This window comes from Protopterus annectens, chromosome 16.part0 (assembly GCF_019279795.1).
Source record: "Protopterus annectens isolate FY-2018-M chromosome 16.part0, PAN1.0, whole genome shotgun sequence".
Taxonomy (NCBI): Eukaryota; Metazoa; Chordata; order Ceratodontiformes; family Protopteridae; genus Protopterus; species Protopterus annectens.
The window spans coordinates 449,470,232-449,497,315 of record NC_056750.1 but is presented as its reverse complement, the minus strand read 5'-3'; the positions used below and the strand labels follow the sequence as shown (position 1 = coordinate 449,497,315).

Here is a 27,084-nt window from a genome sequence, read left to right as displayed (position 1 = left end):
TGGAATGGGTTTGTATAGGAATGGAATTCTGTAACCTCTGGTAACACTTTTTACCCAGTTGTCTGTAGTAATGTTTCGCCAGGCCTGAGGGTATAAAGCTAAGCGACTCCCGACTGCCTCCAGAGCAGGACAGTCGTGCCTCCTCTCAGGAGTGCTGGAAAGGTTTACCAGGGAGTGTATCCCTGTCACCTTGATTTTGCGGACCCCCTCTGCCGCCAGGGCGGCGTCTTCCACCTCTGCCTCCTCCTCTGCCTCTAGAGGGGGCATCACCCTGTGTGCCTGGGAAAGAACCTTGGGGTTTTCGAAACCACATTTTTCCACCGCGTTGCCCTTTGGGGTACGGTCTGGATGGGGTGGAAAAACGGACTCCGACAGCAGACAGAGTCTTTCCCTCCTGCTCACACTGGGTAAGGGTCTCCTTTGGGGCCAAAAAGAGTGGCACCGTCAAATGGGGCGTTAGTAAAGGAAGACTTGAAGGCTTCCGCAAATGAACATAAGCGCATCCAGGATTGTCTGCGAAGAGCAATCGCTGAAGCTGCTGCCCTACTCGAACCTTCGGCTGCGTAAGATATCAGCCTCATGGACGAGTTTACAATGGATGTAAGGGTATTAAGTTGTGCTGTCACTTTCTCTAAGACAGCAGCATCTGTAGTACCCTGGAGGGTATCTCCCAACTCTTTGACTAGATCCCTCTGTAGCCGTGTGAAGTGGGTCAAATAGTTCAGGGATCGCATAGAAAAAGTCGCTGAACTAAAAATGCGCTTCCCATACCTGTCCATAGTCCTAGAATCTTTATTAGGGGGATGGACAGATGAGGAAGATTCCGACATCTCCTTTTTCGTGGCCGCTGCCACCACCATAGCGTCCACTGGAACTCCTTTTGTCAAATAAGCCTTGTCCTGGGGTGCAGTAATGTATTAGGCTTCCTAGGGACTGGCTCCACCGTGTCAGGAGCCTCCCACGCCCTTCGAGCAATCAGCTCCATTAATTCATCGAAGGGCGGAGTGACCCAGGAGGAGGAAGGGCGAGCACCAAATGCCTTCAGCAAGACGGACTCATCCTCAGAAGGGGGGAGGGACTGCCAGTCACCTCTCTGTTTTAGGATCTCCAAGATGTCAGAAAAAGAGACATCTTCTGAAGGTGACTTTGGGGACCCTTCTGACTCATCCAAGTCAGTATCGGATGTCAAAGATTCTTGTGGAGAATCTAAGCGTCTCCTCTTACACAATCTTTTCCTAGGGACTTCTTCGGGGGGAGCATCCGAAGAAGCCTCAGAGGAAGAGGGGGCACCCTCCAGGGGTGGCTGAGACAGGTGCTAGACGCTTAGATGTAGCCGTGGGTGCAGAGGAGGATAACGGTCCTTTATGGGGAGAAGCTGTTTCTGCTGATGTGGTTGTCTGGGTAGACAACACCTTCCTCATGAGGTCGAAGGCCCCCGGGTCCCGAGTCGAGGTATCTCCCGGTTCCGAAGAAATGGGAAGAATCCCCGAAACAGGCACCGAAGGCATCCACCCCGAGGACGGAACCGAGTCGATCCGAGCCGAGGCCCCGAGAGGGAGCGTCGGAACCGAAACATCGGTCCGACTCTCGGTCCCGGAACCAAGGATGGATCTTCGGCTCAGAGACTCCGGTACCGGATCCGACGGAGTCTAGGTGAACGGAGCAGACAGAGAAAAGGACGGTTCTGGCACAGAGGGCTCCACAATCAGCAGCTCAGCTTCTTCCGGCTCCGAAGACTGGACAGGTCTCTGAGGAGGAACAGATGGAGACAGTGGAAGGCCTTCAAGTCTCGACACCAATTGAGAGGAGACAGAGATGAGTTTGGATAAGGCCGTATTCTCCATTAACTTCTGCACCACGCGGTCTACATCGGTGTTGGAGAGTGGTCTGGAAGAACAAGTCGAAGGAATCGAAGACTGAGCCGACCTCAACAGTGTCGGTGGAGGGAGCTCCATCACCGGTTCTAAGACTCGAGGCTCGGAAACTGACAACAGTTGAACACTCGGCCCCGAAGTCTGTGGAACCGGTGATCTAACTTTAGTTGAAGAGCTCGGAGCCGATGACCTGGGCTCAGACATCTTCGATTCCTTCGAGGATTTGGATGCCTGGTCTGAAGCATCCAGAGCCTCTTGAAAGGTAGGTTTTAACAAACCCCTATCCATAAGTTTCCTGCGCCTATCTGTCATGACCCTCCCACTGAAAGAATGACAAATAGAGCAGTCTTCTTGCAGATGGAGAGGGCCAAGACAGTAGACGCAGGAACTATGATTGTCAGTAACTGACATCTTTTGCCCACATTGGCAACGCTTAAACCCCGATTTAGCCTTTTCAGACATCTCACACTCAATATATATAGAAACTGAAAAGTCAAGTCCAGTAAATAAGTCAAGTCCGGTGAAATTGTCGAATCCGGTAAATAAGTCAATCCGGTAGTCAAATCCTAGTAAGGGGTGGTAGGCCCCGAGGAGAACTCTAACAAGTTTAAAATAAACTTAACGGAACCGAGAATCCCTCAACCTTACCACACATTTAATGTTTCCAGACTGTGACAATGTTGAGTCAAACACTTTTTAGATACCATTGTAGTTTCCTCATGCAGTCTGGCATATGGAATTAGCAGAATGCAGGATATCATGAAGCCCAAAGCCTGCAGAATTTTCCTTGCAGATAAGTCTTTGTTGCCAACATTTTGAAGTAAGAAGTCAGTTGTCTTTGCTCGTCTGGCGTGAGATAAGCCATCTGGGAATACCTCGAGAGGGTAGTAGTTTTGATTTCTTTTCATTTACTGTGTACCCTAGGCAAATTAATCTTTTTACAAACGTCAGAGGCTTTAGTAGAATGTCCTTGTTCTCTGCTTGAATAAGGCAATTGTCCAAGTAAGGATACATTTGAATTCCTCTGTCTGCAGAATGCAATTACTGGTGCCAGACATTTTGTGAAGACCCTGGGCACAGTAGATAAGCCAAGGGCAGTGCAGATAACTGGTAGTGCATTGAGCCAGCTATGAATCTGAGGCATCTTCTGCAAGATTGTCTGAGTGGTACATGCAGGTACGCCTCTTTTAGGTCCAAAGTTACAAGCCAAGCGTTCTTGCCCAGCATGGCTAAAAGCTGCTGCAGAGTTAATATTTTGAATTTTGGAACGTCCCGAAATGCATTTAGAATAGTCAGGTCCAGTATTGGTTTCCAGGCTTTGTCCTTTCTGGGTACCAAGAAAAGTTGAGTAAAATCCTTGTCCCTGCGCTCTTGCTGTGGTACTCGCTGAATGGCCATCATATGTCCATGAGGGATGAAACTTGTTTTTGTGCCTCTGCCCATTGATTGTGTGGCAGGTCTGGCATACCTTTTGCCCTTGGCAGGGTATGAAAGTAGAACCTGTAGCCCTGGGACACTATATTCAAGACCCATTTATCCTTGGTGATCATGTGCCAATTTGGAGAAAAAAGTGCTAGTTTTCCCCCTAAGGGGGCTGCCAAAAGACAAGTGCTTGGTATTGGCAGAGGGAAGTCATTGGGGCTGTGATTTGTCTTCTCCGCTTTTGGAGGTAGAAGCGCCCCACTGTTTAGGCCTGTACGAGCCCTGGGGCTGGGATCTGCCTCTGTGGCCTGTCTGACATTGGAAAGGACCAATTCTTTGTAGGCCAGTTCCTGCTAAATCTGGGTGACTGTACCTGTAAGAAATCCTTCACTGCTTGCATAGATTTTGCTTTGTCCTCCATTTTTTTCAACACCTCCTCTGCTTTAACACCAAATAAAGTATCATGCTGTAATGGAGTATCTAGTAATTTTGCTTTAACATGATCAGGCAGATTCTGTTCCTTTAACAAACCATGTCTCCTAATGACAGAACCTGTAACTGCGGCCCTGCAAGAGGCCTCCAAAGAATCAAAACCACATTGCAATGTATGCTTTCCCACTTGTTCAGTAGCATGCAATAAATCCTGCATTTCCTTATTTTCTGCACAATCAGAATTTGACATTTTCTGCTTTAGCAGTGACATTAAGTATTGCTGATATTTAAGCATATGAAATTGACAGTTTAAAGCCCTCACAGCCAAAGTAGCAGAAGTGTAAACCTTTTTTCCCCCATTTGTCTAGCGCCCTTGAATCCCTGTCAGAGGGGATAGGGTTTTTTGCAGAACCTTGACCCCTTTGGGACCCTGAGAAATAGTTTCTGGGTCAGCAGCAGGGTTTTTATAAAGGAATTTATGCGAATCTGGAACCCTGTACTAGGTCTGGTTTAACAGGGGCAGTGGGTAAAGAATCAGGAGAAAGACCGGATTCTGAAAATACATCTACAATGTGTAACACAGGAGGAATAGCCAGAGGTCTGTGTTGAGGTAGTAAAAGAAAATCTCTAAGCCTTTTCTTAGATTCTGAAAAGTCTTGGCTATCCCAATAGAAGTGCCCCCTCATGGTATGCAAGGTTTCCCCAAAAGAATAGTACTCAGGCGGGGATGCTAAAGGGATAGATTCATCAGCATCTGAATCCTCATGAGGAAGAGAGTATTCCTGTTCAGAGGAGGAATCAGAGGAAATGGAAACCTGATCTGAAGATTCATATTCTATCTCTTGCCTAGGCCTCTTGTCAGGAGGGGGGTGGGAACCCCTGATCAATGTAATTAGGTCTTCGGTCATCTTGAGCATCTGTTTAAGCATGGAAGTCTGTCCAGGAGAATGCTGTACTTGTTTGTCTTTAGAGCTGCTTTAGTCTTTGCTTTGGAAGCTGAACTAGGCTTTACATACAACTGTGTAGGTCTGAAAACACCCTCAGAAGCCAATGCCTGCTCAGTGGCTCCAGACCCATCTGAGAGAATAGTTCCCAAGTGTCCAATACCTTGAGTATCCAGAAGACTAGCCAGCTCCACGCGAGAGCAGTCAGCGGCCTGTGGCTCTGAGGTAGCGGGTGTCAAAGGCTGCAAAAGCACCTCAATGAGTACTGGCGAACCGGCGACTGGCTTAGCGGAAGCCTCGTCAGTTTTGGACCTCGGATGCTTGTTCTTTTCTTTTTCCTTGCGCTTTTTAGAAACTCCAGTCGTCGGTTGTTCCGACAGCATTACATAATCGAATCATCGGCCAAAGTAATGAAAAGCAAAATCATACAGACGCTTAATAGTGCGTTGGTTAAGTTAGCACAAAACCGACAAGTTAGCAACACTGTGATCAGGGCCTAGGCAAGGAATACAGTAAGAGTGAAAATCCTTATGAGGCATTTGCTTCCCACAAGAAATACAATTGTTAACTTTTTCTGATATCTGTCTGGAGCAAGAAAAAAGTTTCCCCAACGGGGTACTTCGCTTTAATGAAGACTTCAAATCTGAAATTAGTCTTTGAAAATCTCAGGAGTCATCCCACCGGCACTTGCGAACTGCTTTTGCTTCGGGCACCGCGCAGCAAGAAAGACTGAAGAAAATGGTGTCGGCTGCATCTTTTAAACCCCTGGCGCACTGATGTTAGGGAATAGGCGAAAGCAACAGACGCCGGACCTAGACTTTGGAATTCAGGCCTACTGTGGGTAGCCTGCCAGCAGGATAACCCAAGTGTAATGACTGCAACAGTGAAACACGAACATCTGGGGTGTTCTGTCTTTACCAATAACTGTCCTGGAAGGATGTGGTCTTTGAAGGCTGTCAGGGAATTCTGTACAGCTAACATTTCTTTTGGCTGATATGCAGGTGAATCGGACTCTGGTTCCATTTGCCCTGAAAGCACTGCCCTGCCAAGTGAGCCCCCCATACATAGTCTGATGCATCTGTTAGGGTATGGGGGCAGGGGGTAGATTGAAAGGGAGCCCCCTTTTTGAGGTAGCAGGCTTCTGCACACCCAAGGAACTGTCTTTATACAAGGAATGACAGGAATCCTTGATTACAGGTACTGAGAACATTGACACCCATAGGCTTTTTAGATACCATTGTAGTTTCCTCATATGAAGTCTTGCATATGTAATTAGTAGAACTCAAGAGGACATGAACCCCAGGGCTTGCAAAATTTTACTTGCAGATAGCTGGATCTTTGTGGCCAGTAATTTGAAGTAGGTTGTTTAACTTGCTTCTCTGATGTGAGGTAAGCTATCTGGGAAGTTGTGTTCAAGCTTGCTCCCAGGAATACAGTCTGTTGGCAGGGTACTAGGTGAGATTTCTTTTCGTTTATGGTGTACCCCAATGAGGTTAGAGGTTTCTTTACAAATGCCAGATGTTTTAATAGCAATTCCTGGCTTCCTGCCTGAATCAGACAATCATCCAGGTATGGGTATATTTGAATATTTCTCTGCCTGTAAAATGCAATGGCTAGAGATAGACCATTGAATACCCTGGGTGCAGTAGATAAGCCAAAGGGAAGTGCAGATAACTGCCCTGAAGCGTAGGTATTTCCTGCAAGATTCCCTTATTGGAATGCGCAGGTAAGCTTCCTTTAAGTCTAAGGTTGCCAACCAGGCATCTTTGCCTAGCATAGGAAGCTGCTGAAGTGTTAGCATTTTGAATTTTGGGATTACCAAAAAGGTGTTTAGAATAGTGAGGTCTAGGATAGAACGCCAGGAGCTGTCTTTTCTGGGTATCAGGCAAAGTCTTGAATAAAAATCCTGTCCCCTTTCTTCTGCTGGGACAGGGTGAATAGCCCTGATACTTAGAAGAGAGAGCGCCTTTTGTTGAGCCTCTGCCCACTGATTTGGGGGTAGGTCTTTCAACTGTTTGGGGTTGGTAGGGTGTGGAAGTGGAATCTGTACCTTTGGAAAACTATATTTAAAACCCTTTTATCCTGGGTAGAGAGATCCCAGTTTTTTGCATGCAGGGCGAGCTTGCTTGCTAAGGGAGCAGGCAGTTGAGCAGGGCTTGGAAGGGTTAAGGTTAAGTCATTGTGACATTTTCCCATAGGGGGTGCCTTACTACTACCTGCTTTGAAAGTGGGAGCCCCCCACTACTTAGGCCTGTGCGTAGCCTAAGACTGTAACCTAGGTGGTCTGCTGTTCCTGGGTTTGGACTGAAGGCTTGGAAGAGACTGGAAAAGGACCAATTCTTTGAAGGCCAACGCCCACTAAATCTGGGAGGCTGTACTTGCAGAAAATCGTAAACAGTTTGCATAGATTTTGCTTTTTCCTCCATCTTTCTGAGGACTACTACTGCTTTGTTGCCAAACAGGCAGTCTTGCTTTAAGGGAGCATCCAGTAACTTAGCTTTAACATGATCTGGCAAGTTTTGCTCCTTAAGCCAAGCATGCCTTCTAAGTATACACCCAGTGACAGCAGCCCTGCAAGATGCTTTTAAAGAGTCAAAACCACACTGCAAATATGTTTACCAACCTGTTCAGCAGAATGAATTAAATTCTGTAATTTTGTGTTCAGCACGGTCAAGAAACACCATCATTTTCTGTTTAAGGAGTCCCATATGCTGCTGGTACTTTAACATATGAAACTGGCAATTTAAAGCCAAAGTAGCAGAAGTGTATACCTTCTTACCCCATCTAAGGCCCTAGAATCACTACCAGAAGGGGCAGGAGTTTTGGCAGCAGCCTTAATGCCCTTTGGTCATTGGGAAATGGTTTCTGGATCCACAGCAAGATTCTTGAAGAGGAACTTGTGGGAGTCTGGTACCCTGCAATGCCCATCAGGTTTTCTGGGAGCTGGAGGTAAAGTGTCTGGGGACAGTCTAGATTCCAAGAAGGCATCATCTACTATGTCCAGAACAGGAGGGATAGCTAAAGGCCTGTGTTGACAAAAAAGTATAAGAATTCCCTAAGCCTCTTTTTGGAGTCAGAGTAATCCTGGCTTTCCCAGCGGAAATGCTCAGAGTGCAATGTTTCACTAAAAGAAACATTTTCTGGAGGGGAAGCGGAGGGAATTGAATCCTCTGCATCAGAATCCTCCGGTAGTAGATAAAGGCAAATCCTAGCAATCAGAAGAAACAGAAATATCAGAATCCTGATCAGAAGAATCGGAAGGAAAATCAGTTCTAGGTTTCTTAGGGGGGGGGGGGACTGGCTCCCCCAAAGTAATAAGGTCTTCAGCCATTCTAAGCATTTTTTTAGGCATATGGGCCTGACCATGCAGTTTGGACATCGGTTTTCTAGGCGTGGGTCAAGTTTTAGGCCTGGATGAAGAAGATAGCATGGGTTTAAAATGCACATCTGTAGGCCTGAATACACTCTCAGAAGCCAGCTTGCACAGTGGCTCTGGACCCAACCAAGGTAGACATCTGCAGGTTCCACAGTCAAAGTATCTCGCGGCATACCGGACTTTGAATGGGTCTCAGCAGAGGCCTGTGAATCTGAAGTAGCGGGTATCAAGGGTTGCGAAAGCGCCTCACTGAACCAGCGAACTGGTGACTAGCTTAATGGAAGAGTAGTCAGCAGTTTTTGACCTATGCAGTCTCTTTATTCTTCCGTTTTTTCGGAATATCGGTAGTCGGATGGCTTACCAAAGCCATTTCTGGATAGATATATATACAAAGTTCCAAAATAATCTGCTGCAAAATACACTGAAGACGAATAGTTCAGGGGTTGAATAAGGCACAAAACCGAAAGCAAGGGATGCTGTGGTCTGGGCCTAAGCAAGGAATGCAGTACGAATGGAAATCTTTCAGGTATTTGCTTTCTACAGATAAGACAACTGTTAACTTTCTGACATCGGTTAAGAGCAAGAAAAAGGATCCTGAACGAGGTACTTAAGCTTTTTTGAAAAAATCAGTTCTGAAACTTGAAAACGAAAATTTCAGGAGTCTGCCGACCGGCACTTGCGAACTGCTTCTGCTTTGGGCATCGCACTGCAAGAAAGACTGATGTAATGGCGTCGGCTGCATGCTTTATACCCCTGACGACCTGGACGTCATGCAAGGGGAGACAGCATCCGGCGCAGGAATCCAAGACTGGTATTCAGGCCGGCTGAGGGCTACCTGCAGGCAGATAACTCTGATCCTGACAACTGTTGCAGAAAGGAAAAGTTCAAGCTCATTTTGATGCAGAACATGCTATGGAGGAAAAAGTTTATCCAACAAAAAGTGAGCCAACAAGCAGACAGATTCTGCTTCAGTCATCTGACAAAGCTCAGGCAGACTAACAGTGAAACTTCCCACTGTCCCAAAGTGAAATGCTCAAGACAAACCACAAAGAGTTGACTAAAAGTACCTTGGACTTGAAGTAGGAGATGGGAGGTAAAAAAAAATACCACCAGCAACATCAAAATTAGTGACTAAATGACAGACTATAAAGCCTCAAATCGCATTTGTGAAATATGGATTTGCAAGAAAAAAATGGTCAAGTTAGATGGTCTTAAAACAGATGGGTGGACTTAAGCACACACATTTTGTAATTTACGTTTAGAACAAAGGGGAACATTTTTTTAGTATTTGTACAAAACATGTCATGATATTTAAACTGCATGTTATATTATAAAGCAGTTCTGTATAAGGTGCTATCAGGGGTATTTAAAAATGTGTTTGGGTTCAGACTGTTGTATATGTTAAGGATAACAAACAAGTGCTTTTTTCTTTGTTATGAAATGCAGGCTTTACAATACAAGGTAAGGCTGGACAGAAGCAAGTTTAATATATTGCTGTGATTTTTTTCTGCAGGGGTGAGGATGGCGTGTAAAAGTGCACTGATTCTACTACGTGTAACATTAAGATTTTTTCCACCCAACAAATGTCCATATTAATGCCACTTTACAAGCAAGCTTATTCTGTTCTAATTTGCTTTTACTTGGCTAGAACTGGACTCTTCAAATACTTTTAAAATTTGAGGTTTTCATTAAATCAAAAATTCTTGAAAATTGTAACATGTTCAAAATAAGAAAACTGTACAAAAGATCAGCCTGTCAGTGTGTGTATGAACAAAAATTGGAAATGCACATTCCAAAAAAAAAAAAACATTTATATAGATAGGAAAGAATAGTTGTGTAATAGATGTCCTTCTCTTCCATGTTGCAGTATTCATTTTGTTTGGGATTTTCCACCTCAGGCAAACTAACGTTGGCTCCTATACAAAAGCTTTTGCCTGGCTGCTGTAGGAATGTGGGATGTCACACGCAGGACCATAAACGTGACGTCGGCACACACAGACCTCAGAACCTGAAGCCCAGAGGAGTGGCCTGTCAGAACAGGATGCCAACAAAGTAGCAAATGCCACTAAGGCTGGACAGATGAGCCTTAGGGGGTGGAAAGCAGTGGCCAGAGACCAGAACTTGTAGTAAAATAGGTATGGAGAGTGGGAAAGAATACTGCAACATGGAAGAGGACATCTATGGTTATGGTAAGATTTTACACAACTATTATATGTCCTATTCTAACTGCAGTACTCATTTGGTGTGGGAAAGTACCACAGCTTTGGAGGAGAAAAATAGGAGGTAGAGGATTCCAGGAATCCTTGCAGGATTGCTCTAGCAAAGCCTCCCCTGGCCCTGGAGACTTGGTCTAGTTTGTAGTATTTGGTGAAGATATGAACTGTAGACCAGGTAGCTGCTTCTAGGATGGAAGCTGTGTCCAGGCCTTTGAGGTAGCTATGGCCCTGGTGGAGTGAGCTCTTACACCATGAGGTAAGACCTTGCCATAGTGTGAACAAAAGAATAGAATTCCTAATCCAACAGGAAATGGTTTGTTTTGCGACCGCCTTGCACACAGCACTGGGGTGAAAGGAGATAAAGAGTTGGCCAGACTTCCTGAAGGACTTAGTCTTGTCCAAGTAGAACCTCAGCTGTCTATGTACGTCCAGGGATGAAGGATTCTCTCTGCATTGTTGGTTGGAGTTGGAAAGAAGGTGGGTAAATGGATGGACTGGTTTAGAGAGTTTATTTACTGCTTCGGGCATAAAGGAAGAACATGTGCGTATGGTAACTGTCATTATGGAAGGTGGTGCAAGGAGGCCATGAGGGCTTTTAGCTCTGACACTTCTAGCAGAAGAAATGGACACTAAAAGAATGGTTTACCAAGTGCACATTTGTAAGGAGGCCTAACTAGTCAGCCCAAAAGGAGGTAAGGTGAGTTTTTCCATCATCAAGTGGAGGTCCCAGGAAGAAGATATGGGTTTTCTAGATGGTCTATTAAGAAACCCTCTCAGGAAATGTTTAACATCCAGCCTGGAAAGCAGGGGTGGCTGTAAGGGTAGGCAGTCTGAAACGGTTGAAAGGCTGACTTTCACAGAGGAGTAAGGTAGTCCAGCCTTAATGAGATCACAAACCTTGCTGAGGACTAGGGAAGGGTCTGCCCGCATTGGGTCTCTGTCCTTAAGAAAGCACCATTTTGATAGGTATGTCTTTCTAATAGTTGGTTCCCTGGCCTCCCTCAGGATTGAGAGCACATTCTCAGAGTAGAGCAGTCTGTAAGGGATTAAAAGTTGATCACCCAAAGTGTTCGGCTGAGAATTTGCAGCTGAGGCTAAATAAGAGATCCCTTTAGCTGAGATAGTAGGTTCACCTTGTGGAGTAACTTGTGGTGATTGCCCTTAGCTAGAGATTGAAGGGGGAACCAATGTTGCCTTGGCCAGTAGGGAGTTACCAGCAAGATTTTTTGGTTGGTGGTTCTTGATTTTTTCAGATGGACCTTTTCCATCAGTGGTAAGGGGGGGGGACACGCACAAAGGAACATCCCCTTCCAAGGAAAGCTGAAGACATTCACTCTCCAGGCTGATTGAGTGTGATCCTTGCTGCAGAATGTGCTTGTCTGTTCTGGGGGGAGGCAAACAGACCCACTTGAGGTGTGCCCCACCAGTGGACTGTCTAGAAAGGTTTCAGTGTTTAGCATCCATTCGTGAAGGTAAGAGGATGTTCTGCTGAGAAAGTCTGCTTGTTTTTCCTGAGAGGGAATGTAAGAGGCCTGCAGGAAGTTAGTGTTTGGTAGCTAGCTCCCAAATCTGTAGGGTTATCCTGCATAAGAGGTAGACTTTTGTCCCTCCCTGTTCAGGTACCACATGATTGTGGTGTCTAAGAATGTGAAGGCTGGTTGAATGGGAAGAAAGGCCTGAAGGGCCAGAAAGACTGCAGTAATCGCCCTGATGTATTGTTTTTGAAGGGCAGGGGTCCAAGATTCCTGAACCCTGTAACCCTTTAGAGTCAGCCCCCACCCTAGATCTGATGCACCTGTGTCCATCGATTGCAAAGGAGGAAGAAGCTGTAGGGGGATGCCTTGATTGCGGAGGATTTGTTGGATCCACCACCTCAATTCTAACTTTAGACAGGCCAGAAGGGGGATTTGTTTGTCTAAGGAGTGTTGGTTCCTACATTATACATTCTTTAAGTACCACCGAAATTTTCTCATGTGCAACCTGGCTAAAGGGAGCATGGGGATCTTGGCTGCCAGGAGTCCCAGAATTTGTAGGAACTGCCTTGCGGAAAGGTGGGATACCTCCAGAAGGTCTTGGAAGTGAGATGAGAGACTGCATTTTGTCCTGTGGGAGGTAGGATCTCATCAAATCTGATCCTGCATCCCAGGAAAACTGTCCTGCTGTGGGTGCAGAGAGGATTTTGGAAGGTTTAGATCGAATCCCAAGTTGTGCAGAATAGTCATGGTGAATTTTAGGTGACTTAGAATCATGGTTTCTGATTCTGCTAGAAAGAGAATGTTATCCAGATAAGGGTATACTTGGATGCCCTTGGTTTGGCAAAACGCAATGGCAGGAGCCAGGCATTTTATCAACACTCTGAGCAGTAGATAAGCCAAAGGGCAAGGCAGTAAATTGAAAATGAGGAAATGCCAGTAAATCTCAGGAATTTTCTGTGGGAGGGCATGATAGGAATGTGGAGATAAGCTTCCTTCAAGTCCAGAGTGTCCATAAAGGCTTGGGGTGGTATCAGGGGCAGGGGGGTTTGCAGAGAGCATCCTGAAGGATAGAACTTTTAGGAACAGATTTAGGTAGGACAGGTTTAATATGGGTCTTCCAAGAACCATCTTTTTTGGTATTAGGAATAGACAAGAATAGAATCCTTTTCCTTTTACAGAGACTGGTTCTATAATTCCTAGGGAGAGGAGCTCCTGTAAAATGTAGGTGGAGCTGTCTTTTTTTTTTTTGTGGGAAGGGATTTTTGTTTGGCTTCTTTTTCCTTCCAAGATGGCAAGTATCCTCTCTGAAGGATACTTTTCTTTGATGATCTCCGATTATCTCTTTTGGTATGTGGAGCTTTTCTCCCCAGGCCTCTGCTGAAAATGGACATATATCCAGTCGGATTATCCCAGTTAACAAATGTAAAATAAAATAGAATAAATAAAATGACGGAAAGGACACAATGGTCTGAGGTGATAGTTTTCCAAAAGGGGAGGCAGTGGGGAAGGTGGGCAAGGCAGTCACGTTGAGGGGCCCCCCTCTGTCTGGAAAGGATTGTTTGGAGGGAGGATGGTTGTTAGTTGGGTCTGTAGTAAGGAAGTCTTCTAGACCCTCTTCTCAGTCTGGAGGTGGGATGAGAGGTGGCAAGCAATCCTCCTGACAAAGGAAGTTTTTGCAGGATAATTCCTGTAGTACTTGGGGAAGGGGGGACACCAGCAAATGTTTGAGGTCTTGCAAGTTTTTGAAGAGGTCAGCTGAAGTTTTGTCAAAAAGTAGACACTGGTCCAGTGGAGCATCCATAATTTTGGATTTGAAATCCTCTGCGAGGTTGTAGGTGTAGCCAGGAATATCTGTGTAGGGCATATGCAGAAGCTGCAGACCCGGCCAAGGCTTCTACTTCAGAACTACACCTGGAGTGTCTGGGCTACTTGGTTGGCTAGGGAAAGTTTTGATGCAATGTCGGACTTAGGACAGTCAGGTGTAGAGGCTAGCAGGATAGAGGCCTGGGACAATACATCCATGTGCGTTTGGTAATTAATGGCTCTAAAATCCAAGGTGGAGAAGTATACACTTTTGTCCAGGCTATCCATGGTTTTACTGCCCTCATCTGTGGGTAAAAGAGAGGCAGAAGGTACCTGCCTAGACAGTCTGTCAGCAGCCACAGCAATGACAGTGGGATCTGCCAGTGGAGGTTTTACCAGGAATTTTAGGTCATCAGGCACCTTATAAAACCTGTCTGTTTTTTTAGGGGCTGAGAGTCGGGGTTCTTACAGAGAGTTGAATGCGTCCAGAAGGCTGGGAGCACCGGAGGTATTGCTGAATTGAAGGGAGCCTCCAACTGCAGTACTTCAAAATATCTCTTCGGAGCGTCAGACATCAGGGTAGTGTCCCACTTTAAGTACTCAATTTTAGTCTCCCCAAAAGTTAAATCTTCATGTGGGGAGTCCCCATTCAATGGAGTTTTTATCTGGGGAATAGTAGTCCACAGGGGAAGCAATTTGGAACACAAGAAACGGATTCCTCCGAGGAAGAAAGATATGGGTATTGCTGTACTTCCCTTGAGTAGTTTAATGTTGGGGAGCAGAGGCTGGGTTAGGGCAGAGTACAGGGATGGTAGAAAGAGCAGGGCTTAAAGGCCATGAAGGCTTGCATAAGAGAATTTGTGAAAGACTGCCAATATGGCTGTGATTCAGAAGGGGGAGTGATGCGTCTCGTCTTCTGTCCTTGAAAGTAGGCTTCGGGGACAGCCTAGGGATTGAAGCCCAGCCTGAAGTAGGAGAGGACTCAGTTGGTCATACAAGAGGTTCCCCCCTCAACGTCGGTTGGTGCTGATGGCCGAATAGTTTCCGCGGACGTGCATTCCATGGCTACAGAAACTGCTTCTTCAGCGGGAGGGAAAGCTGACAGAAATCAGACGTACCTCGGCCCTTGTATCGGAAGCTGGAAGGATGTCCGATGCGAAGTGGCAGTAGGAATAGGCCTGGAAACTTTGGCCTTCTTGGGCGGTTCAGGTTGGTCGACAGATTCTGATAAGTGCTAGGAGTTTCAGACACTGGTTCCAGAGATAAATTTAATACAGCAAATGACTGCGAAGCATCTTTGGCACGAAGGTCTTACAAATGGAACACAATGTATGGTAGTGATCCCCAACTAGACAAAACACACGCTTATCATGGGAATCTTTGTGCGGTATCCGACGGCCACAATTATATTTGCCTTTTTTAGCCGACATCAGCCAAGAACTACAGCAAACCCAAGCACAAGCAGTGATAAAAGAAAAACAAAAAACCCAACGGGGTACTTCTTTCCAAAGTAATTAGTAGGAGCTGAACGATCAAAGTGATGACGTCTGCGGCTGAAAAGTTCTGAGATCTGTGTGCAGTCACATTTACGGTCCCTGGTTTATGGCTCTACGTGCGACGTCCCACGCACCTACAGCAGCCAGGCAAAAGCTTTTGTATAGGAGCAGACAGATTGCCAGAGGTGGAAAATCCCACACCAAATGAATACCGCAACATTGGAATAGGACAAATTGCTTTTTAACAGTGGATACTCTATACATACTCTTGGAATACAAACGTCCCTACAAGCGTAGACAAAAAGGAAAGTAAGCCCAGAGCAATGATATATGAGGCATGGAAAAAATGAGCAGATGAATTTGAGAAAAGGGATTTCAGGATGGCTATTCAGCAGAAAAAATCAGGGACAAAAGTACTACTGATTGCTGCAGGTTTTCCAGTACAGATGCAAGAGGAAAAACAGTAGACTTGTGGTAGTAAAAAGTTATGCTGCCACGTATTTACATTTGACTAAACTGCTATTATGGACCTTAAATGTGGTCAATATCAGCTTACAGCAGCTGAAAGTAGGTGGGGACTGGAACATTTTTTTGCAATAATGAGGATGCATCATGGGGACCAAGAAGGGTCCAATGAAGCCAATGGAATTTGATTTTGACAAAAGCGCTTAATATTACTCGCTTAATATTACTATCAGTGAACTCGTACTCTGCATTCACTGGGATTTCCTTGCCTTTTCAATGGTTGTGGCAGCATTCCTTCTGCAGAAATGTTGCACATTTCTTCTGTGAATGTTTTTTTTTCCTTAAAACATATGCCCTTTGTAGTTAATACACATTTATAGGAACACAAGATAAAGTATTCAGCAGTATGGATTAAAGACATTACAGCAGCCAGAGATACATGGAAATAGACTAAACAAAAGATAACTGAAAACTAGAATGGATATGGATAGCAAGAGACAAGCAGTGAGAACTTTTTGTTGGATAAACATTTTCCTCCTTGGCCTGTTCTGCATCAAAAAAATTGTTTGAACTTTTTCTTTCTGCAACAGTCAGGATCAATTCTTTTTTGGCATGATTACATCTATATTAATGCAAGTATCTTTCTCTTGGCAAAATTTGGGCATACGTTCTGTGCCCTTTGGTTCCATATACAGGTTGGACATTTTAGCAACCAGAGAAGTTCAGGACAACAGCAGCTGAAGTAATTTATCTGGGAGGGGAAGAGGGCAAAGACAGATAAGCTAATCCTCCAACACAACAAATCAGGTAATACTAAACCACCTTGAAGGGATGTTTCACAGCTGTGCAGTTAAGGACTATATACATAACACAAGCAGAAAATCATGTGAAATGTGATGCAGTGATTCAAGAAATGAGTGTGAGATTCTGAAGGCAGACCCCTGAGAACCACCACACATTATACTGGAAGCTGCAGAAAGTATTCTAAGAAATAAGCCAAAAAGGGAATGGAGAAAGAAAATATGTGTAGCTGTCTTGCCACTTAACTCACCCAGTTTTACATTGTTTTACATACATAACTATCCTGACATGCATTTTAAATCTCATCCTTAAGACTAAAAATATCCTTAGACCAGTTAACTTGCAATTGCAAACAAGGTACAGCAAGATGAGTTTACATTTGACAAGTAATGCAGACTGCCGAGAACTTGGTGCCTTTCTAAACAGAATGCAGTTAATGAAAATTATAAAAAAAATTCTGAACAATTATTCTATGCATGCACTTTGTATAACTCTTACCAGGGAGTAGAATTCCAGATGCAATGCACTCAAACACACGTCTCAGTGCTTCACCTGCTCCCAGCGGCCTATTACATGTACCAAGGGCCTTCTCACAGAGAAGCTCCAGGGGCTAAATACAAAAAAAATGCAATAATTAATGCTGTGTGGAATTGGTGAATACAAATGTTAGTTCAGTCTCAAGTTAAATTCCATTTCGGTCACATATGTCTATACACAAACAAGTACAGTATTTCAATGAACGAAAATGGAAATGTACAGCTAATTTGAACACACTGCACAGAACTTGGAAATACTGATTTTTCTAAAAGCATAATTAAGCTCTTTGCTTAGGCAATGAATTATTTTGAGTATTTGCATTTGCATACATGTCCATTACATGTGCATATACCACATATCCAACATTTTTTTTTTTTTATTTTTATTTATTTTTTTTTACAGTCAGCAGTATTACTGTGGACTAGCTCTGAACATATCTGGTATTGGTTCGGAACTTACTAACAAGTCAAAACACCTGAAATTTTTGCTTTTAATGACCAAGTTCATACTCCGCTTCAGCTTTCCTAACAGTACCCTTAAGCACTTTACTAGTTTACTTTTGTGCACTCTTATGGGAAGCAGGAAATCTAAAAAACAATTTCTCCTGTTATACAACTTATATGGATATTCCACTGCAATGGTTCATTTTGGAGCTTCTCATTTTGTGCAGACAGGACTTAAAATCAATCCAACTATTTAAGTGGGAATAGAATTCCAGGGGTACATGTTTTAATATGCTCCACAGGATTACAGCAGTTTAAAAAAGTCAATTAACTGAAGGTTGCACATAAGTTCCTAAATACAGGTAAATGCCAAGGGTAGTGCTACCAGTTTTAAAGGAAAGACTTCACTGGATTTATGGACAGACTTAGAGAGACAAGATGTGTTTAACAATGGCCATATGACATGGCAAAGTCAAGGGCATTTGGGCCCCTAGTAGAATAGTTAAAACAACTTGTGCTAGGGGATTAACATTAATGTCAAGAAACTGAAACGCAGGTTGGCCAGTCTGACACAGCTAAAGTCCCTAAACAAACAGGTGCAGGTTCAATGGACTTTCAGCGATTGTAGTTGAGGGGTATAGATGACATTCAACAGTTACAATTCCCCTAAAAGGACACCACCTAAATAGCCCTTCATTAAAGCCAATTATCTGGTCTTTGAATATCGGTGTCATTCTGAGTGACAGCAAAACACAAAACAGTATCATTCCTGCCTCCAGCACATGCACAGCAACCTCAACCACATCCTTCTGCACATCTCTCTGGAGAGTGTTCAAGTTCATTCAGACCCAACAGGACCACTACCAGATCATAAATTATGCCAGGATAGAGGTATGCAACAAGCCCTCGTTACACCTTGTTTCCAGAAAGACAGCTCACCATAATTCTTTTGCAGCCTGGTGTGGGTTGTGCCCATATACTTTACAACAGAATCGCTTATTACTGTAACAGTACTCCGAATGGAACTAAGGGCTTGGAGACTTCAGCCTTGTGACACTGTGGGTATGAGTGGTGAATATGGGTGTGTTGCTATACAGGCAAATGGCTGAAGTTCCCTAGTCTGGGAAACTTTTACAGTGAGCTCAACCTCAGTGGAGGTGCTCTGCTTTGACTGTGTAGGTGGTGTGCTTACCTGGTGTGTTCTATATGGTGATAAAGTAACCTCTCCACTTTCACTTACAATTCCCATATTAAGTCAGTGAGGTAGCAATAAAGACGCTTTTCATAATGCATAAAGCAGTTGCTGCACTTTTCATAATGCATAAAGCAGTTGCTGCACTATCAGGCTGGCTACAGAAGGGAAAACAGCAGGCAGATTCCTGAACAGCAAATGCAGGTGAAGTAGTTTAAAAAAAAAAAAGGATAGCTTAACTTACTCTTGTTACAAAACAGAAGGGGATAATAGACTAAACGGTAATAAGTAGTGTAGTTAATGACAGAAGACTTTTGTACATGTCTGAGAAGTGTGGTAGCATTCACAAATGTAAACGTGACAGTGTATCTGGGAACTGTAACAAAGTCAAATTTAATCTCGCCCAACAGTTTAAAATGCAGTAAACAGAGCTCATGTACTATGCATAACACTAAATCAAGGTCTTCTTTCATCCATCTCAACATATGGATTATTGAACAAATTCAGACTGAGAGACTGGCAATCTCATTCTTCAACTCCAAATCTCTGCCTCCTCTACCCATAACACACTGTTCTCCAACTCTTCTCAGCTTGAGTATGCCCTGTGCCCTATCTATACCCTATCTGGAGGGAAAAGAACTGAAAAAGAGGAATTAAAAAAAGAATACTGCAGCAGTACCAGAAGTACAAGCTTCTGGAAGGTCTACACAGTCAGCCAAAATTATCACAAAAGTAGTAAATTTGGAAGGGGAGAAAAAGGAGGGAGAAATGGTTATGATGGTCAAAAGACATGAAACGAGGGTTGCAGTAAGCTCAACATTTATCAATAGGTTGTCATCCTCCCATCTCAACCCCTGCTGTGGGGCAGAGTCCCACCCAGAATACATATATAAAAAAAGAGGGTGCTATCATAAAGAGGACAGCCCACCGCCATACTCACATGGCTTCTTAACACAAGGGTTATGGTACCCTCCCTGCTTATGTACCATACCACTGAAGTGTTGTCAGACTGAATAGCAGATCACACCCATGAAATACCTGCAACAGTAGGACTGCTCATCTCCAAAACAGTAACAAATATTAGCCTCTCACTGACTAGGTACCTTGAAATACCTTCCATTCTAAATACCCCACACCAGGGAGAACAAACCGGCAAACTGTTGGAACATGGTGAGAGACTGGCTGAGTGGACAGTCTGGAAAGGAACAAAGTACAGTTGTGTATACTTACTATAAATGTAGATGTTGGAGTGTATTCACTGTTGCAAGTCATCACATTTGGGTTATCTGTCTGCAGGTAGCCCTTAGCCGGCCTGAATACCAGAGTCTTCGGATTTCTGTGTCGGATGCTGTCGCTTCTTCCTTGACGTCAGGTCGTCAAGGGTATAAAACATGCAGCAGACGCCATTACATCAGTTTTTCTTGCCCCAGATGTCAGGTGCCCCCACAATAGGAAGCAATTAAATGGCATGGTAAACCATCAAAAAGCAAATACACAAGAAAAAAAAATAAATATACTAACCAGAAGGAGAGGTAGAGCCAATAGAAGTCAGGGGGCTGGAGGGAGGGCAACCAGGACTGCAACAGTGAATACACCAACATCGACATTTATGGTAAGTGTACACAACTGTACTATGTTCTTCGTGTTTCACTGTTGCATTCATCATATTTGGGTTGATTCCCAAAGCTAAGTTAGGGAGGAGGAAGTTAAAGAGCATTAGGGCCAGCTATTAATCCCTGCAAGACTGCAGTGGCAAATCCAGCTCTGGATTTAGAAAAGATAGGCAAGTGGTAATGCTTGGTGAAGGTATGTACAGAGCTCCAGGTGGCAGCTTCTAGATATCCCTCTGAGAAATGCTGCAGATGTAGATGCAGCCAGGGTGGAATGTGATCTTATCCCCTGTGGGGAAGGTTTTCCATGGTGCTTGTAGCAGAAATGAATGCAATGGACTATCCATTTTGAAATTGTTTGCTTTGAAATGGCCTTCCCCTCTGCCCCTGCAGCAAAGCTAACTAGCAGCTGCTCAGATTTTATAACAGGCTTAAGTCAGCCTAAGTTGTCTGTGCAAGTCCAGAGTGCAGTATTCGTTCTTTGTGGATTATGGAAAAAAGTAGGTAAATGAATTGACTGATTTAGGGCCACAGAAGATACCACCTTGGGCATAAAAAAAGGATTAGTCCTGAGGGAAACCCTGTCCACATGGACGATAATGAATGGCTCCACTGCCATGAGGGTCTGTAATTCAGGCACTCTTCTAGCTGAAGTGATGGCTAGAAGAAAGGCTGTTTTCCAAGAAAGGAATTTCAACTCTGCTGTGGCAGCCAGTTCAAAGGGGGGGGGGGGGGGATGGTGAACTCTTCCAATACAAAGTTAAAGTCCCAGGCTGGAGTGGGACCTCTCAGAGGGGGTCTTAAATGTTTGGCCCCTCTAAGGAAGTGCTTTAGCAAGGAGTGAGAGAAGAGGGGTGGCTCAGTATTATAATGTGCTGAAATGGCAGAGGCATGAATTGTAACCGACAAGGATAAGCCCCTGTGGAGCATTTCTGTTAAGTACTGTAGAATATGAGGTAAGCTGGGCACAGTTGTGCCCATCCCCTGAACCAGGCTCCAGCAGCAGCATCTTTTCCACTTTTCGGCATAGGATTTTCTAGTATTAGGCTTCCTTGCCAACAGAATGACATCCAGTACCTGCTTACTGAGACATGCTAAAGGAGAGCACAAGGAATAAGTCAGACTGCAAGGTTCACGGTTTGAAGTGGAGGGTGCAGAATCTGGACCACCTGCTGGGACAACAGGGAAGGGGTCTGAGGCAGGTGCTATGGTTGTAGCAGTGTCATACTGCGCAAGAGGGAGTACCAGTGCTGGCGTGGCCAGGGTGGTGCAGTCAGCATTGTCCTTGGCTTGTCCTGTTTGATCTTTAGTAAAACCTTCAAGAGGAGAGGCAGAGGAAGGCAAGTCAAACAGGCTTTCCCATTTGAAGGACAGGTCATCCACTTGCCAAGCTTGGCTGCAGGGAGTTCGTGTGTAGAATTTGTGCAACTGGTAGTTCTGAGGGGAGGCAAACAGGTCTACCTCTGGACTCTCTCCATTTGTTCAAGAGGTTGAATATTTTGGGTTCTAGTTTCCATTCGTGTGGGTCCATGAGATTTCTGCTCAAGTCGTCTGTCAGCAAATTTAGTTTGCCTGGCAGGAACTGAGCTTGCAGGTGTACTTGGTAGCTCAAGGCTGTGTTCCACAGAGCCATGGCTAGTCTGCAGAAAGGGTACGAGTGGGTTCCCTCCTGCTTGTTTATGTACCACATAACTTTGGTGTTGTCAGGCTTTACCAATAGTTGTTCTGGAAGAATACGGTCTTTGAAGGCTGTCAGAGCATTCTGTACAGCTAACATTTCTTTCTGATTGATATGCAGGTGCATTTGACTTGGGTTCCATTTGCCCTGTATGCACGGCCCTGCCATGTGAGCCCCCCATGCATAGTCTGATGCGTCTGTTAGGGTTTGGGCGGAAGGGAGTAGACTGAGGAGTCCCTTGTGGTAGCAGGCCTATGCCCACCAAAGGAACTCTGTCTTGATGCAAAAAGTTATGTACTCACCATAATGTTCCATCTGAGTAAGTAACTTCATTTGTCTGTAACCTATGGGTATCTGATCCGAGCTGGCAGCTTTACCTAGCTAAAAAGATCCGAGCTCCTAGCTCCTCCCCTACCCATAATCCCCTGCTACACATCCCCCGTCCTCAGATCGATTTTGACTATAAAGACTCCACAAGACCCTTGAAAGAGGCCAGTAACCTACTGTCTAACAGAATGAGCAATCCTATCCCATGTTTAAGAAGCACAAAACTGATTAGGGGGAATGGAGGGGGGTCGGTTGCAGACAAATGAAGTTACCTACTCAGATGGAACGTTATGGTGACTACATAACTTCTTTATATGAAGTAGTTAACTTCATTTGGTCTACAACCTGTGGGACAGAGTCCCTAGCTACCTAGAAACCTTGGGCGGCCATCAAGGAAGAATATTCCAGAGCACCGCGGAACCAAAGGAAGCCCTACTCCTAGATATCATATACAATTTATAATGGGAAATGAATGTATGAGAAGAGGACCAAGTAGTTGCTGAACATATGTCATCTATAGGGACTCTAGACCAGAACGCTGCAGAGGTAGCTATGGATCAGGTTGAATGAGCATGGATTCCCAAAGGTACCGGTTTGTTTGAAGATAAATAGGCCTGAATGATGCATTGTGAAATCCAGTTGGCTAAAGTAACTTTGGTAATAGGTTTACCTAAAGAAGACTTGGCAAAGGACACAAACAATTGATCAAATTTGCGGTTGGTTGCTGTCCTGTGCAAATAAAAACGCAGCTGCCTATGTACATCCAATTTGTGTAATGTGTATTCCCCCTTTGTTCTGGAAATTGGAGAAAAACACTGGCAGATTAATAGATTGATTAATATTCGACTCAGAGGCTACTTTAGGGAAGAAGGATTAGTCCTGAGAGAAACTCTGTCCTTATGAAATATTAGGTAACGGGGTTTCAACAGAGGGCTTGAAGCTCAGACACTCTCCTGGCTGAAGTTATTGCAATCAGGAAGGCTGTTTTCCAAGATAAAAATTTCAACTGAGCAGAAGCAGCCGGTTCGAAAGGAGGGCCCGTCAAAGCCTGTAGGACCAATAAGTCCCACGGTGGGACTGCAGACTTAACTGGCGGTTTTAACAGAAAGGCGCCTTTTAAAACAGTTTTACAAATCCTGGTGGAAGCCAGCGATCCTACATCATCCCCAACGTGAAAATGAGAGATGGCTGCCAACTGTACTTTAATCGTAGATGCATTGGCTCCCTGATGAAAGATATGGGACAGAAAATCAAGAATAGTCGGAATAGGGACAGTAAAGGGGTCTAAGCCCCTGTCTTTGGCCCAGATGGAAAAACGTTTCCATTTACTACTGTAGATTTTTCTGGTAGAAGGTTTGTGCTCTGCTACCGGAATAGCTTCCACTGGTGACGTGATACCAGGAGTCCTTGCTATCAGCGGAACTGGATCAACCAAGCTGTGAGCTTGAGGTCACCCAGGTTTGGGGGTTGTAATCCCACAGGATGAGAAATTAGATCCAAAATGGGATCCAAGATCCAAGGAGGAACTACACTGAGACCGCAGGTAAGGGAACCAGATCTGGCGAGGCCAAATTGGGGCTATGAGGATTATCTTGCTCCCCAACCGATGGGCATTCTGCAGGAACTTTGTCATGAGCAGAAGCGGGGGTAAGCATAAAGGAGACCGGGGGGCCAAGCATGAACCAGAGCGTCTCTGGGGCTCTCCCCTATTGGGGGAATTAGAGCGAAAAATTTGCTGCACTTTGACTGAGAAGCAAAAAGATCACAGCACGGTAGACCCCATTTGAGGAAGATTTGTTTCACTACTAACGGGTTTAGAGACCACTCGTACTGTGTGAGGATCAAGCGACTTAGCTTGTCCGCTAGGATGTTGGCCTGGCCCGGAATGTGCGTTGCTACCAGAAAGCGGTTGGTGGACATCGCCCATTCCCAAACTCTCAGCCTCTTGGCAAAGGAGATAAAGATCTGGTTCCTCCCCATTTGTTGATGTACCAGACTACAGCCATGTTGTCTGTCTGAATTGCAACGGTTCCTGGAGGAAGGTCTTGTAGGGCTTGCAACGCCAGAAGCACTGCCCTCATCTCCAGAACACTGATATGCAGAATGGTCTCTGAGGGAGTCTACGTGCCTTAGACAGTTCTGCCCATAGCATGCCCCCCCACCAGAGGCGTGAAGCGTCCGCGGTCAACGTGGCTTGGGGCCGAGGCATGACAAACAGTCTCCCCTCTCGCAGCTCCTGAGAGTGAAGCCACCAGAGAAAGGAGTCCTTGCAAACCCTGATCAAGGGAATTGGGGTGTTCAAGGGGTGCAGTAAAAGTGACCATTGGACCTAGAGAGTCACTGAAGAATTCTCATGTGCAGTCGCGCACAGGACCTTTGCTGCCATGGAGCCCAAAGCTCTCAGGACTAATTCTGCAGGTGGGGCTGGGGACTGGAGAATTGCCAAAACATGGAGACAAACTGTGCAACCTGTTAGAAAGGCCTTGGAGTGGCGTGCATCTTGGCCCCTATAAATTCCATAACCTGCACAGGATGAAGGAATGATTTTTGAAGGTTTACAGTAATACCCAGATGCTGAGTAAGAGCCAGGGTATAATCCCTGGCAGAGCAGAGCTGATGCCTGGTGGAGGCGGTGAGGAGCCAGTCGTCCAAGTACGGAAAGACCCAAATGCCCTGAAGTCTCAGGTGGGCTGCGACCACTGCCGTGACCTTGGTGAACACCCTGGGGGTTGAGGTGAGGCCGAACGGAAGAGCCCTGAACTGACAGTGCGGCTCCCCGCCAAAAGCAGAGGAACCTCCTAGATAGTCTGTCCATCAGAATGTGGTAGTACGCATCCTTGAGGTCTATGGAGCACATCCAGTCGTTCTCCCGTAGGAAGGGGAGAACAGATTGCAGAGTGAACATCCGGAATTTCTCTTTGGGAATGAACAGGTTTAGAGAAGAGAGATCTAGGATAGGCCTCAGGTCCCCAGTCTTTTTTGGCACTAAAAAGAACCTGGAGTAATTTCCCAATCCGGACTGGCCTGGGGGGACATGCTGGATGGCTCTTTTTTCTAATAGCTTCGAAAGTTCTGAAGCTGCCGCCTCCCTTTGATCGGGTGGGACATCGAGGAGGCGTTTCAAAGGAGGGAGAAGAGTCAAAGGGAATGGAATAACCTCTGGATATAATTCGGAGCACCCACCGATCCGTAGAAATGGACTCCCAAATTTGGAGGTGCTCCGACAGATGCCCCCGACTGCCTCCAGAGAGGGACAGTCGGGTAAGCCCTCAGGGCTGTTGTGCAGGCCTCTGAGGTTCGAGACCAGAGATTCCTCGGCCCCACTCTGCCTCTGGGCTGGCGTCCACCTTGTCCCCCTCTACCTCTGAAGGACGAGGGGTCTGAAGCAGGACGGGACTGCTGTGATTTCCGGAACCACATCTTTTTTGTCCTCTCTGGTTCCTCGAGAAGGACCATTGGGGATTAGAGAAGCGGATCCCAATGGCAGACGGTCTTCCTGTCTTTCTCGCTTTGGACCAGCGTGTCATGGACGGTCTTGCCAAAGAGCGTAGAACCGCCAAAGGGCACGTTCGCGAAGGACGCCTTGAAGGGTTCCACAAAATCCCAAAGGTGGAGCCAGCCATGGTGCTGCAGAGAGATGCCTGCTCCGCTGGCTCTAGCCGCTCCCTCCGTGGCATGGGAGAATAGCCGCATAGATGTTAGTAATAGATTTCAGAGTGGCCATGCGAACTGAGAAGGTGCGTTTGTCCTCGGCCGCCATGGACTCCAGGGGGGCTCCAGCGTATTCCTTAATCAAGTGCGAGTCCGATGACTTGTGCCACATAGTTCAGCGCCCTTACAGAGATGGAAGCTGAAACAAACATCCACTTTCCAATGCGGTCCAACTTCAGAAATTCCTTATCTGGAAGGTGGACCAAGGAACTCTCCTGTGCTAGTTCCTTCTTAGTGGCAGCTGCCACCACCATGGCATCCAGTGGAGAACCTTTAGACCATGCCAGCCTATCAGAAGGGGGACCAAGTATCTTGTCTGGCCTTCTGGGAATTGGCTCCACGGTGCCTGGCTCCTTCCAAGCCCTGGTGGTAATCAAGTCCACCAGGGGATCAGCCGGGACACACACCCAAGAAGTAGACAGGCCTGCATCAAACTCCTCCAGGAACACAGATTCATTCGAGGAAGGTTTTTGGGCAGATCACCCTCCTCTGATTCGCAACATCTCCATGATGTCTCCAAAGGAGACTTCCTCAGGGGGTGACCTTGAGGAACCTTCCCCTTCCTCTAAGTCTGTGTCCTCTGTGAGGGACTCGGGGGAGTCCAGGTGCCTCCTTTTGCACTTCAGTTTATGAGGAACCTCCTCGTTGGGGCTATCCGAGGAGGGCTCACCCACGGGATCTTGTTCCTCTAAGGGAACCAACTGGAGCACCGATGCAGGCTGTCCCTGTGGCTGGATGACTGAGGACAGGTCCAAATGTGCAAGGGTGACTGATGGATCCGCAGCCCGGACTGGGGATCTGGAAGTCCGACAGCACCCTCGCCACTACAAACGCAGAGGGCGAACTGCTCTCTCCTGGCTCCAAGAGCAGCCCACTCTGCTCCGATGCAGGGATCGGCGGAGCCGAAGCAGTCGGACCCGAGAGAGGTGTGCGCTCAGACCTAAAAGGCACCACACACCATTCCTTCTAAGGATCCAACGTTCTGCTCTCGACCCAGAGAGCTAGGATCAGACACGCTCGAGGGCATAGTCGGCATCTAAGTAAGACTGTCGGCACAGACTGTTCTCTGGGTCAGAAACGGCAGGGATCCGAAGACTCCTAAACCGGGTCTGAGAAGGAGCGATCGGGGTAAAGAAAGGGGCCGAGCACCCCCATCTGCATTTGAGCCTGCAGGAAACTACACATCACCCGGTCAAAATCAGCATCGGTCAAGCTTCTGGTGGATCTGGAGGTCGTAGTGGCGGGCCTGGAGGGCTGCCTCGAGGAAGACCAGTACTCCTCT

At 45.9% G+C, this 27,084-nt stretch overlaps 1 protein-coding gene across 1 annotated transcript in view; it reads right to left on the bottom strand.

Moving 5' to 3' along the window:
* Window positions 1-27,084, bottom strand: part of LOC122790608 — a 1,229,598-nt gene that overhangs the window by 804,490 nt on the left and 398,024 nt on the right. Inside the window, exon 8 of the mRNA XM_044058134.1 lies at window positions 16,803-16,914. Coding sequence (XP_043914069.1) covers window positions 16,803-16,914 — 112 coding nt within the window. The remainder of the gene's footprint in view (window positions 1-16,802; window positions 16,915-27,084) is intronic.